Source organism: Fusarium falciforme, chromosome 6 (assembly GCF_026873545.1).
Source record: "Fusarium falciforme chromosome 6, complete sequence".
Classification (NCBI taxonomy): domain Eukaryota; kingdom Fungi; phylum Ascomycota; class Sordariomycetes; order Hypocreales; family Nectriaceae; genus Fusarium; species Fusarium falciforme.
The window spans coordinates 2,841,445-2,854,249 of record NC_070549.1 but is presented as its reverse complement, the minus strand read 5'-3'; the positions used below and the strand labels follow the sequence as shown (position 1 = coordinate 2,854,249).

Here is a 12,805-nt window from a genome sequence, read left to right as displayed (position 1 = left end):
TCGGTTGCTCGCATGCAACGAGCATGTAGGAGGACGAAAAGTTCAAGTTCGCTGGGATAATTGGAAGCTGACCTTTGCCTGAAGGAGGAGGGAAAAGGTTCCTTCCCGTTCACTAGACATCTGGGAAGATGCTCCTTCCGCCCTCCCAAGGTGACAGACCCTGTTAGCGGTCCCATCACCTTCCCTTTCGTTGCCTTTATCCTTCTCATCACTTCCTTCTTGATCGTCCCCTGCGTTGCAAGTCCAAATTGCTCCCACACCTTAAGTCTGTCTACCAGGCCCTTCACCGAAGACTAAGGCAGCCCGGACATCCATCAGACAAGTTGACAGCCTAGACACATGGATATGTTGTTGGGACCTACCGTGTTAGGCAAGTAACTGGAAATGCCCTTGCTGAACGTTCTTATTGCGACATATCTTCCCGTGCATGAAAACGTCAGCCACCGGCTAAAGTATGCGGTAATTGGCCAAGACTGGGATGTAAATGATGGATGTTCTATGAGAACCCAGGTTAAACTAGTTACCTATGCTGTACTTTGTACCAGCTGTCCCTCGTCACTTCGGCGGCAGTTAGCCGTTTGAATCCATCCATTCCACTGGGGCGGGAGCTAGAGGAACGAGTGCTCTAGAGCGGCGGGTTCTGAACACCTTTTGGGGGTACAACAACCTGGGCACAGTGTGCCGTGTATCAAACCCCCAACTCGCACGTAGAATCTGTCTATGGAGCCGGGGACCACTTCGTCATCTATTCCGCCCTGCGCATAAACACGCGTGCGTGATGATGGAGAATCAATCCTCGTATTGTGTTGAGGGCCAATGGTTAGTTGCTGACGGCTGATGCTTAGATGCAGTCCTGTGGATGTATGATATGGGCCTGCTGTGCATGCTGACATCGGAATCATCCAGAATATTTGAATGGGTGATGATGAAGACTTCGCATGAGTTATACTGTACCGTACAGGCAAGCCCATTAGGTGCATTCTCAAGCTTGGCTCAAGTACCTCTTATCAGTCCCGGGTCCGATCCTGTGGACCGGGGATGAAAAAAAAAGCAAAGGCACGGCAATGAGGGAAGAGCGGGCTTGATCTCAACTGTGGCTCCTGCCGACTTCGAATGTAGCTACAGTACGGACCTGAGCACTTACTTTCCTAGCTGCTCCAGCTTCAACTCTAGACAAGCATCCACACTCTCGAATCAAGATTAAGCCCAGCTCAAGTTAATTTCGAGCGCCTATCGCGGGTCGTCGCATTCGACAGCGTCACAACGACGTTCCAAATCGAAGGTTCCATCACAGCTTCTGGCGTCTGTCTCGACGCCTGGTCTCCGGCTCAGCAGCCTCCGAACGACCCAACTCCAGGCCTAGCGTCCCAGGTCACAACCTCCAGAAGCAGCTTCTGCAGGTTTGGCCCAGTCGCGGGAAACATCCCGTCGCCCACCGTGTGCTAGTTCCGACAAATGGTGCAGCGTGTGGTGGGGATTGGGACAGGGGCCGTGGGTCCCTGGAGACAAGAATCCCTCATGAGCAGGAGCTCTTTTTTCGCAGCTGACAAGGACTCTGCAAACTCCCGCTGATGTGTTCATAGGCATGCAGCAGATATGTTCTCGATGTCTTGAGCTCCCTTCGAACAGGGCTTCTTACCCCTGACCGCCGACCTCAGTCTTGAGCCCTGGTCCTTGAAATCCGTACAGTTAGTTGCTTTGCACACTGGCTCCGGGGCCCTTGTTTTCCTCTGTCGCTGACCCTCCCAGACTGGCACAGTAACTTGCATGCAACCGTAGAACCAACAGGGTCACGGCGGGATCCTAGAAGAGATGCATCGCGTCTGTTTCGATGGTCATCGGCATCGGGCCTTTGCCTCAGCTTGGCTCATCCGGCTTTTCCTCCGCCTCATCCACGAGTCGATCCCTCTCTTTACTACCTTACTTACTTACTTACCTCCAGTACTAAGCAAACATATAGGTACTAAGTTTGGGGGGCTCGCACCTTGCAACCTCCGCGAGTCGCACGTCGTCCCACATTTTAGCACCTGGCCCCGTTCCCAGCGCAGCGGGTCGTCACATTCAAGAGTGTCTGAGCGACATGTTGTTTTTGTTGTTCTCTGTGTTGTGCGCGAGAGCGCAGCACAACGCTCAAGTCGGCTGCCGTGCCGCCTGTGTGCTGGGCCGCTGCACAAGAAGCAGACTGGCCAAGCCCCTAGTCCCAGGAGTCGTGTTTCTCCAGCCTTCTGGCTTGTTTCTCTCATGGGGTTGAAGAAGCCTAGCTGGAGAGCTCTCATCCCCTTGGCCGCCCGCCCTGCAAAGGGAGAGACATTGGACGTTCCATCGTTCTTCTCAACGGGACAGCACCTTACTCCATTGAGGGCCTACTTCGACAAAGGCCCGAGTCTAACACATGGAAGAGAGACATGGTAACTTCGCCATGGCCATGGCTTGCTTGCTCGCCCTTTCATCGATTTGGGTCGAAGAAGCAGCTCAACCGGGGAGTGACTGAAGCCTGAGCGCTACATCCAGTTTGCTGTAGCTTGCGCATCAGCTGTCTGCTCCACGATGTAGCAAGATGCGCCAGGTGCGCCAGATTCGTACCAGAAGAGCCCATTTGTCGAGCACATCCCACGTCTCTGGCCTGATCCACGATACCCGTGTTTTAGCCATGCTCTCAGCTGGATCTCATCCAAAACCGCCATGATCCTCAAAATCGGCGCTACGGGCAAATAACACAGTTGAGGCGTCATTGTTTGGGTAACGCAGTTGGGCAATCGCCTCATCCCCTTGAACCAGGAGAACAGATGAAGCAATCTGCAAATGTGGTCCCTGCTCAGGCTCGGTCGCAGTTTGTCTCATCGTCGCCCTCCCCGACACTAAAACGAACCACAGCTGGTTTAGCGACTCCAAAGCTTGCAGCGCGTTTCTTCCCAAGACCCGCAAACAGGGACCTCGACTAGCGCGTTATCCAGTGCGTTGCATTTGAGCTTGGTTTGGCTCAATGAGCTCTGAAAACAGAAGGAAGGTGCCTGACTACACAGCTGTCATAAGGATTCCTCCGGACCAAATGCTCTTGGGGGGCACAGCGGCGGCACAGCATACCTTAGCCAGAGGACACCGCTGAACAAGGCACGGCTGGGGAAGCACGAACCGAGCAGCGTCCCAAGGCTCCGACTCTACGGGTGGGAATGCAGCGGCGGGGAGTGCTGGCTGGGAACATCCTTGTCCATACACCGATCCCCTCTCTTCTGGTCCCATTGACCGGCCCTGTGTCTCTCCTTCCAAGGTGCTGAGCTCTGCTGCTCCCGCATCAGTGTCTCTCGGCTGGTAACCTTGACCCTTCATCAGATCCCACGCTGTCTGCTGATTGACTCCTCAGTTTCGTCCTCCTTGTGCCCGTGCCTGCAGGGTCCAGTTGCTAAGCTCTCAGAGTGTTCCTATCCTGGCTCGGCTTGTGCAAGGTCCAATAGTGTCCAGCCTGTGCACTGTACGAGGCTACGACGTCAGCAAGCCCGCGCGGGCATAATGGTATACGTACTCTGTGGATTTATCCTCGTCACCCTTGCCGGGTGGAGTTGCTACGGCTTCGTTCCTGCATTGCTCAACGGAGCCGGTTCCCAGCCAGACGACTGACTAAGAACAGAGCTAAACAGGGAACAGGCCCTTGGTGCTGGGAAGCACACACTGAGGCCCCTGGATCGAGGCTTGACGCGGCCTGTATCACTAAGGAGGCCTTCACTCGACTGCACAGCGCAGGACCTAACTAGACTGGCGACGACGCAACCACGAAACAGAACCCACATGCCGATCCTCCCAGTGTCCGCTGTTTTGGCGGGTTTGCGTCTTGACCTGAATCGTTCTGGCTTGGGCTTGCAGCGACGTTCTAAGATGGGGAGTGAGGGAGGTCATTGCATCGTGGCCCACTACTCGAGAGCTCACCATTGCCTGGACAGATGTTGTGTGTGTGTCTTGCTGTCATCGGCCCCATCCTGACCCTATATTGCAGCGTCCTAATGTGCTGAACGTGTCTTGAGCTCTCGATCCTTTTTTTCCGAGCCGTTGAGAAACCACACCAGCGTTGCCAGCCGATCGGCGCAGGTCTGGCGGCCCAGCCATCAAACATCCACTTTCTCGTCGTTGCTTCTTCGGCCGTGAAGAGTTTTCTTGTTACTTTTTCTCCTCCCCCTCTTTTGGTCTTGGGGGTCTCGTGGAGGGCTTTCCATCTCTTCTTCATCCTCTTCTCATCCTGTCTTGTTTTGTTTGCTGCTAGGACGGTCACTATCAAACAAGCCTCGCCCACTTGGTCCCTGGGCAGGGCGTCGAGTCGCACCACCACGGACCTTGGGTCGCCTTACAACAGGTCCAGCATCGCATGAGACTGCGGAAGCGCTCGCACAGTACGACGCCCAGTCCGTCTGATCGATCCATCCCTCCCCTTGACCAGGCCCTGCTGCAACCCCCCCAGATTCCCGGGGCCTGTGTCCGTCGAGACGGGCCAGGCCAACCCAACGGGAGCCCTGTCGAGGGTCCTCCCCCCCCTTACGACCACCCTAGTCTTCCCTGTCCTCTCTAGCCCCAGCTCACAGGGCTTGTCTAATCTTGGAGGGTACAAAGTTGCCTTGCCCCAAGATTGCATCAATCTCTTGCTCCTAGGCTATCCTATATGATACATAGCACCCTCATCATTGCTGTCCCCAATTCCCTTTCCTGCCCCTCCTTTTGCCACAGGATTGAATCCTTTCGTGGTTTTTGCTTCCTTGTCTTACCTGGTGTCTCTACTGGGTCTTGCTTGGATCAATTTGCTCTTATTTGGGGCTGACACAACCTCGACAACCGTGGAACCAGTTGTTATTTGTTTACTTGGAGGGTAAGCCTCAACCTCGCCGCCCTCTGCCTCCTTGAGGCCCTCAATCGACATGTGGGCTTCGACGATGCCATACTACTCAGAATATCAATCAAACCGTTCCGAACGCGATGTACCCCAGAACGCTTCCGCCAGGTCAAGCACGCACACGGACGCCGACAGCAACATGGACGGCAGCAACCATAGTTTCCGAGATGTGGCTCCCAACCAACAGCCACCCGTCGACCTGAATGAATTAATGGGGCCAGCCATCGAGGGCCCTCCCTCCCCCGAGAGAATTCGTCAATTAAGCAAGCAAATGAAACATGCGTCTCACCTCCACCGGGGCCACCGAACCGTGTCTTCGGGCTCCTCATCACTTCTGGCCTCTGAATTCGACAGCATGAGTATCACACGCCGATCCTCGCAGCGATCTACAACCAGTGGCAGCTCTTCTCGAGACCGACCCGACAGTGTCCAGGTATTGGGCAAGAATATTTTCCATCGCCGTGCCAAGTCGAGCAAGTCGGGTCGGTCGAAGCGCGAAAGCAGTGCTCACAGCTCATCAGGAAGCTCGCTATATTCTGCCGAAACGGGTAGTGAGAATTCCCTGGCGACCTTCAAGGACTCTTTTATCCCAACCATTTTCGCCCGCCGGAAAACATCTCGAGACGAATCAGCACTGCAGAAGAAGCTGCAAATATCTGGACCTTTCAACTTTCAACATGTTACACACACACCACGGGATCAGATCGTCAGCCTTCAGCGGGGCAGCCGCATGGAGTTGATGTCTGAGATGTCGGCCATGCGTACTGCAGACCCGACAACCCAGGATCTCCACTTTCGAAACTTCTCTTCAGAACATCTGGCTGAGCATCAGAACCCATCGCCGAGGTTCCAAACGGGACCTCGGCGATTGCTCAAGCACGCCCGATCACAGGAGCAGCTCCGGACCAGCCCTCCTCCCCGGCCGGTGCGACCCCCGAGATCACCCCCAATGGAGCCGCTACACTCTCCGACCCTGGGCCCTATACCTCCTCCGCGAGTGTCGAGCCGCCAATCGACCCAGCGAGATGGCGAGTCCGCAGATCGCCCCCAGACCAGCGGTGGCTTCCGACGACCCCGACCCTTTAGCCCCGATGAGCCCCTGGATCAACCTCCAGCAACCTCTCACGGCTATGGGGCTGCTCATGAATCGGAGGAGCTGGCGGTAGATGAGCATCGGTTTTCGCATGCCATCACCACGCCCGACGACGCAGCTTGGCCATTGGGAGTCCCTGGCACTGCCTCCTATGAGTCGCCACTGCCTGACGTGCCAGAGGAGGAGGAGCACTTTGTCCACACTGGCCGTTCCCGAGTCAGCGTCACTAGCACTAGGTCTTCTTTGAGGGCTAGTCAGTCGGTGCCTGTTCTGCGAGGATTCCAAAGGCCCATGAGCGGAGCTTCAGACACACTGGGGCCTTTGGAGAACCGTAAGAGTGGTCATCACGACGGCAGCGGAGCCGACGTGCCATCGATCAGGGAGAGCTGGGAGGACGATATCGACTACTGCTACGAACACGAGGCCGATGCCAACTTTGACTATGAGTGGGAGCGACCCTCTATGGATGTTGAACAAGACATGGCGCCGCCGGTGCAAGTGGCCATGGCAGATGATGAGTTGAGGGAGGTACCGACCATCGGCACGGCCGAGTCGTCTCCCGGTATGCTTTCCGCATCCCGTTTTGATATGCCGGCTCTAAGCCCAGCCAGTCAGGCCTCGCCTCCCATCGGCCACGAGGCTCTCACCCCCAGCTCGGGTGCGGTGACGAACAACTTTTCCTTCCCACGCGGGGAGAAGGGGACCCGACCGCCCAACCTGAGCCATAGCCACAGCCGCTCCGACTCTCGCGCGTCCAGCTTCAAGGAGTCCCATGGCTTCACCCTTTCCCCCTCTCTTCTCATTCCTGGCGACTACCACCAGCAGATGCTCCTCTCCGAGGCCGAGAAGCACAACTACACGGGCGAAGACGAGATTGTCCACGGCATGGTCGGCTCTGGACACCCCTATGAGGATGCCAGCAACGCAGCTAGCCACGCCTCGCTGAACCTGTCGCATCAGCGTGCCAGCGTCTCGACGACGGCGACCAGCTCAACCACCATCTCGGACTCGACGGGAGAGCGCCATGTCTCGACCAACTCGACATGGACCAACTTGACGCGGCTCACAAGCAGCACATCGCTTAGCAAGTGGGCTGAGGCAAACGACAGCATCCCCGAGTCCCACCTCGTTGACCCACAGAATGACAGCGACGAAGAGGAGACGACTCCTCCCGCCTTCAGGGAGAAGGATACGGTGCCGGAGCTGACACCTTTCCCCTCGGTGCCTGTTGGCAAGCGATCTCTTCACAAGAGCCACGCAAGCGAGTCAATTGTCCGAGACGAGGTGCCACCGATGAAGTCGGCCGAGACTATCAAGCGACGCCCACGGGCGAGGACGACGAGCCTCAGCGCCCAGGTTCCGCCGGTCGGACAGTATGCCTTGTTCCCCCGGGCATACGTCAAGGGAAACAACGATCGAATCTAAGCAAGCAACGGAACTCGCGAATTCCCGGGCAAAGCTGGTATGATGATGGCGTCATGTTTTGCTTTGTTTGAAGCTTTGCTACGCCGCTGTGTTGCGTGCGGCTGCGGCTGCGGCTGCGGCTCCATCTCCGTCCCCGTCTTCGTCACATTGCATCGCTGCAGCATACTGCATACCTACCTACCTACTACATATGGGCTTGATGCCCTGAAGATCCTTTTCCTGTCCCACATGCGAGCAGCAGGATGTTCCTGGCTCGCACTGTCCTCCCTTTCCTATACTACCTTACCTACATACCGATCTCTACACGCCGTCCCTAGTTGGGGATATCGACCCATCAATGGGTTTCCTTTTGTTAGACTTGGAGTCTCTCGTTCAGAGGCGTTGCATTGCTGGGCCTTGTTTGTTCCCACATGCCTGGCTGGCCACTCGGTCCCATGGACCGACCTCCTTGCTTTTTTTTTTTTTTTTTGTCTGGTCATGTTTCTCTTTACATTCAAGCTATCCGAGGCGTACACGCGGGTCTGCATAAAAGCAGTTGGGGGCATTGGGGGTTTCTCAAAAAAGATAAACAAGGCATTGGGTGTATTTTTTACTTTTTCTTTTGCTGTTCATACTTTACTTTACCGCGCACATTTAGAGTTGGTTTGAGACAAGCCAACAGGAAGCGTGGTGGAAGGCATCCTCGGGATGCGACATTGGAATCAACCGGATCGAGGTTCCGGTTCTTATGAGTGATGGATTTATGACCTTCTAGACAGACCGGCATCGACAGCTACCTTGTACAACAATTGCCTTGATGGCTACTAGCTTGGAGCGATGCTTGTTCACATCTGTATATAACAAAAAGAAGAAAGAAAAAAAAGACTTAAAAAAAAGTTTAACCAACCATAGCGTTCCTCCCAAGATGTATCCAGTGACTCACAAACCTTTTGATCAACGTCAACAAATATTAATATTAGGCTGCCTTTATACAAAATCTGTGCAAACTCTGAACAAAACATTGATCTACCAGTCAAGTATTTAAGACGTCTCATCCCACACATGGAAAGAGCCAACCTCGTGATGTGAGTTCCTATTCTTTTTGGCGCTCTTCCTGGGTGTGTGGTTAGTCACACTTATGATATTTCATCATGAAGTATCAGAAAACAACGCCGAACTGACCAGCGGCCTGTCTCGATGCCAATGATGAACTCAACATCAACATTAACTCTTTTGACAAAACCAAATGACTTGGAGTTGTTGCTGTATAGGGGTTCTGAGGTAACTTGATATTCAGAGACAACAACAACAACAATGCTCCCCCCTTTTCAGCCAGATCAGATTATTGAAAGTCGTAACAACATCGCACCTATGATTAGAACCCAGCTCATCAGCTCCGTAGCAAGCTGACATTCACGTCTCCCAAAGTTTCGTGAGGTTGGGGGGACCTGAGGTACACAAAAACAACAACAAAAGCTTCAACCAGCTGTTGGAGCAACCAAAGAATCATAACAAGTTCAAAGTCACGCCAATGATGAGACCCAGAGAATAAACTTTCCAGCAGGTTGGCATTATTGTCCCGTGGAGTAAGACCAGGGATCTGAGGCACCCAAGGGCTTCCCGAAGCTGTTTGGGGATATACAAGTCGTAACAACCAGTCGCGCCGATGATGAGGCCCAAAGAATCAACTCTACGGCAAAGTTGACATTAATGTCCCGAATTTGGGATAGAACCAGGGACCTGAGGCACACAGTAGTCTACCAAGGCTGTTTGGAAAGATACAAGGCGTCGCTACAACCAAGTCGCGCCGGTGATGAACCCGAAGAATCAGTCATGCAATGGAGGCTGACTGATATCTATGTCCCAAGGTTGGAGTGAGATCGGGGACCTGAGGTACACTATCAATAACGACTTGGCAAGGCAGGTCATGACAAGCTGTCATACTCCTTATTGCCATGTAAAGTTACACGAGCAATGGTAATGAGGGATGAATAAGAAAGATAACATCGATACATCGCATGAGGAATCATTAAAGGGGGTGACATAAAGAATGATAAGCCAAACCATGCCGAATCCGTAGTCGAGTTTTCTATTCGGTGTTTGTTTTCCCCTCCAAGCAAGCAAGCAAGTAGCCATAATTCTTTCGTCCCAAGAACCAATGCTGTGTAAACACTTGTCCAAACATCATGTCTATCCCGTTCCCCTTTCCGAAACCCCTTTCCCTTTCCCTTGCCTTCTTCCTCTTTACCATCTTATCTTTGTCAACCCCAACCCAACGTCTGATGTTTTCTTTTCTCACCTTGTGCCGTAACCCAGTACCAACCAATGCTCCATGTTCAATGCAGCCAAAGAAGAAGATGGAAAACAAATATAAAAACACAAAACCACATCCACCCAGCCCAAGTCTACATGAGTTCGTTGATGTCGAGGTTCTAATATCATGAGCATCATGAGGAGAAATGAAAGGAAGAAAGAAAGAAGAGGGATAAGAGAAGGGAAGAGGGAAAAGGGGGAAGACATATATACACACACATGTTGATGGAAGAAGAAATGAAAAAAAGAAGAAAAAGTATCAAGGCAAACCCCCATGAGACAGAAGAGACAGAAAGAAGTTGCGCAAGGACAAAGCCCACCAACCACCACCCTCCCTCACCCTTTGAGATATCAAATGTCCGTTTTCCTTTTGATACCCATCCGTACCATCCCTTTATCTTCACCAATTTTTTGTTGAACACGATCCAGTCCCCACTCACCACTATCACCAACCCTCTTGAACCATGAGAAGGGGACAACATAACCAAAACGCGATAAACAATTTGCTTCATGAGCCTGTTGCTGATGGTGCATGGACCCCTCTTGTCCATGACCAGTCGTTGCCATATTGCAACTGCGCTGCGCCAAACAAGCATGACAAACAAAAACATGCGTAGCAAAAATCAAACACGAATGAATGAACGAAAGGACGGAGGGGAAATGCGATAGTCGCAACAAGGAAATTCGGTCTCGTATCCCTGAGAGCATCTTCCAGGGCTCGTCCCTTGTCACAATCTTGAGTAATGCCCTCCGGTCTTTGATGCTCTCTTGTCGTCAGTCCTCATCTCGATCGTCACGGGCCTTGTCCTGATCCGTGTTGCTATTGAAATCGAGCGGCGTTTGCTGGCCTGACGAGGATGCAGTACCCTCCGAGGCAGATCCTTTGAGTCGCCGGAGACTGCCTTGTAGTTCGAGGTTCTCGCGCTCGAGCTGGTTTCGTTCCTGTTCCAGTGCTTGAATATGCTTGCGGGCCATTTCAAGCACTTCGCCCTTGCTCACACGGCGGTCGGCATCGTTCGCGGCATCGGATTCGTTATCGTCACCGTTTCCGTTTCCGTTTCCGCCAGATCGAGCTTGCTCTGGTAGAGCACTGAGGAGTGATTCGAATTGCGCGTTCAGACGGTTGCGGTATTGCTTCTCGACGAGGTTATGCGACGCTCGGGTCCGTCGTTCTTCTGGAGTATCATTAGGCTTGTCACGACTATTCTTGGAAGTTCGAGAGGCACTGCGAAGCTTGCTTTGGCGACTGGAAGCTGTCGATGTCGTTGATGCCATGGATGCGGATTTCGAGCCAATGCTGGCGCGGCTGTTCTGTGACGCAGAACTGGGACTGGCCGCATCAGATACCGAAGGCGCACCGCCAGCGCTGCTGCTGCCGCCCTGAGAAGCTTCAGATGTTTTCCTAGCGTCCTTCTTCTGTCTTCTAGGTCGGGGTGTTCTTCGTGGCCTCGAGGCGGGCGCAAGGTGGTTGTCTTCCTGAACTTCGTCCACTTCGGCCCAGGGATTTGTGGTTACATGAGCAGCGGGCGTCGTCACCTTTGGGGTGCTCGCTCCATGACTGAGAGCGTCATCCCAGTGACTGGAAACGGCACTATCGTAGTGACCCCTGGATGAATGTATGCTGGATGGCGAGACGAGCTCGCTTCCATACGCGAAAGCGGGGTCTGTCGATGTATGTGAGAGATGATTCTGATGGCCGATCGTGCCGTCGCCAGCAGGGATCATGGCTCCTGGGAAGTCGAATTGAGGTGGATTCAGCGGAAGACTGTTATGTCCAACGCTGTAAAGACCCCAGTCTATTGCCATCGGGCCTGTAGAATCTGGGAGTTGATTCGCAAAGCCCGCTGGGCCCTGCGTCGCGTGAACGGCCCCATGGAGGTCGTGCAAGGCTTGCGAAGGATGCGCTCCGTGAGCTACAGGAGTCGGAGGACCGTGTAAGTCGAGGTGAAGGTGCCCGCGTGATTGCGCACGTGATGGATCCGGTAGTTGCATCCCGAGTACCGGGTGATGGGCTGGATGGTGGGTCTCGATCTCGGTCGGGTCTGGCCGCCGCGGCGGATCGCGGCTGGTTCGATTCGGCGGCGAAATGGGCTGTTGATGCTGAAAATGACCGGGTGGCGCTGGCGCCATCATCTGTTCCAACAAAGACCACAAACGTTAGACTCTTTTCTTCATCATTCTTTTTTTTTCTGGCCTCATGCTGTCGTCCTGTCCCGTCTCTACAGCTCGAATCTGATCTGCTGCGCGCCGCCTCCCGTCCCGTCTCGTCGCGGCTCCGCTTCATAGGTCGCGCGCGTTTCCTCTCCTGAGTGACATCGCCACTGAGCTGGTTCGGAGGGGTTTTCTCCGTCCAATCTGGCTCCCTCCAGCACCTTCTCTCGAGAGCCATGAGAAGCCATGACCACATGTCATGACCAGTCATTCGAGTCATGGCGCCAAAGAGACGGGTAGAGATGGATTCTGGTGGATTCGAGCCTCAGCCACTGGCCTGATGTTTGGAGCAGCCATGTCTTAGTTGCTGCGAGCGGCAACTTAGAGGGCAGACAGCAACCATCTCGAACGCCCTAGCGTCGGCGTTCCTGACCCTCACCACCTACCATCTCAACATCACTTTGCGCAAAGAGACGGGAACAACAACAGCTTCAGCTACCAGCACCATACGTACCTCTGGCTCCTCTATGAGGAAGTCATAGAATGACTGGTCCCCGCTGTGTTCCCCCGCCATGGTAGGGATCGGGGAGTCGGCAGGATGCAAGAGATCCTGGGTCTTTGGGGTTCCTTGGGTGTTCGTCCGGCCCCCGCGTTGTCGATATTCGAAGGTGTGGGCCGGGTATCCGATTGTATGTCCTCTGCAACCAGGCGTGTCCAGGTTGCCCTGTTCGGTAGCGGCGGCTATTGTGTTCGTCTCTGTCGAGGAGGTTGTAAGTTGTCTTTGATGCAGAGACCAGTGGAAGGTCTTCTGGCTTCGATTCGTGAACGTCTTGATAAACGACTCTTCGTTGACCTTGGTCGGCCTGGGCCTACGGCCGGCACCGTGCTTCACCTTGGAGGCCGGTGATCAAGGGGCCGAACTGCTTATACGGTGCTGGTGAAGCCGCAGATTCGACGTCACCGGAGCCTGC

At 54.0% G+C, this 12,805-nt stretch overlaps 2 protein-coding genes across 2 annotated transcripts; one reads left to right on the top strand and one right to left on the bottom strand.

Moving 5' to 3' along the window:
• Positions 1–4,898: 4,898 nt before the first annotated feature.
• Positions 4,899–7,391, top strand: NCS54_00845100 (CRIB domain-containing protein; the record flags this gene model as incomplete). Its single annotated transcript, XM_053153836.1, has 1 exon — positions 4,899–7,391. One exon carries the CDS (start codon positions 4,899–4,901, stop codon positions 7,389–7,391), a length of 2,493 nt encoding a protein of 830 aa, XP_053009811.1.
• A 3,066-nt stretch (positions 7,392–10,457) lies between these two features.
• NCS54_00845000 (Allergen Fus c 3) lies at positions 10,458–12,720 on the bottom strand (the record flags this gene model as incomplete). Its single annotated transcript, XM_053153835.1, has 2 exons — positions 12,349–12,720; positions 10,458–11,816 (listed from the first exon to the last, which is right to left on the bottom strand). Exons 1-2 carry the CDS (start codon positions 12,406–12,408, stop codon positions 10,458–10,460), a joined length of 1,419 nt encoding a protein of 472 aa, XP_053009810.1. The 5' UTR covers positions 12,409–12,720.
• Positions 12,721–12,805: the final 85 nt, after the last annotated feature.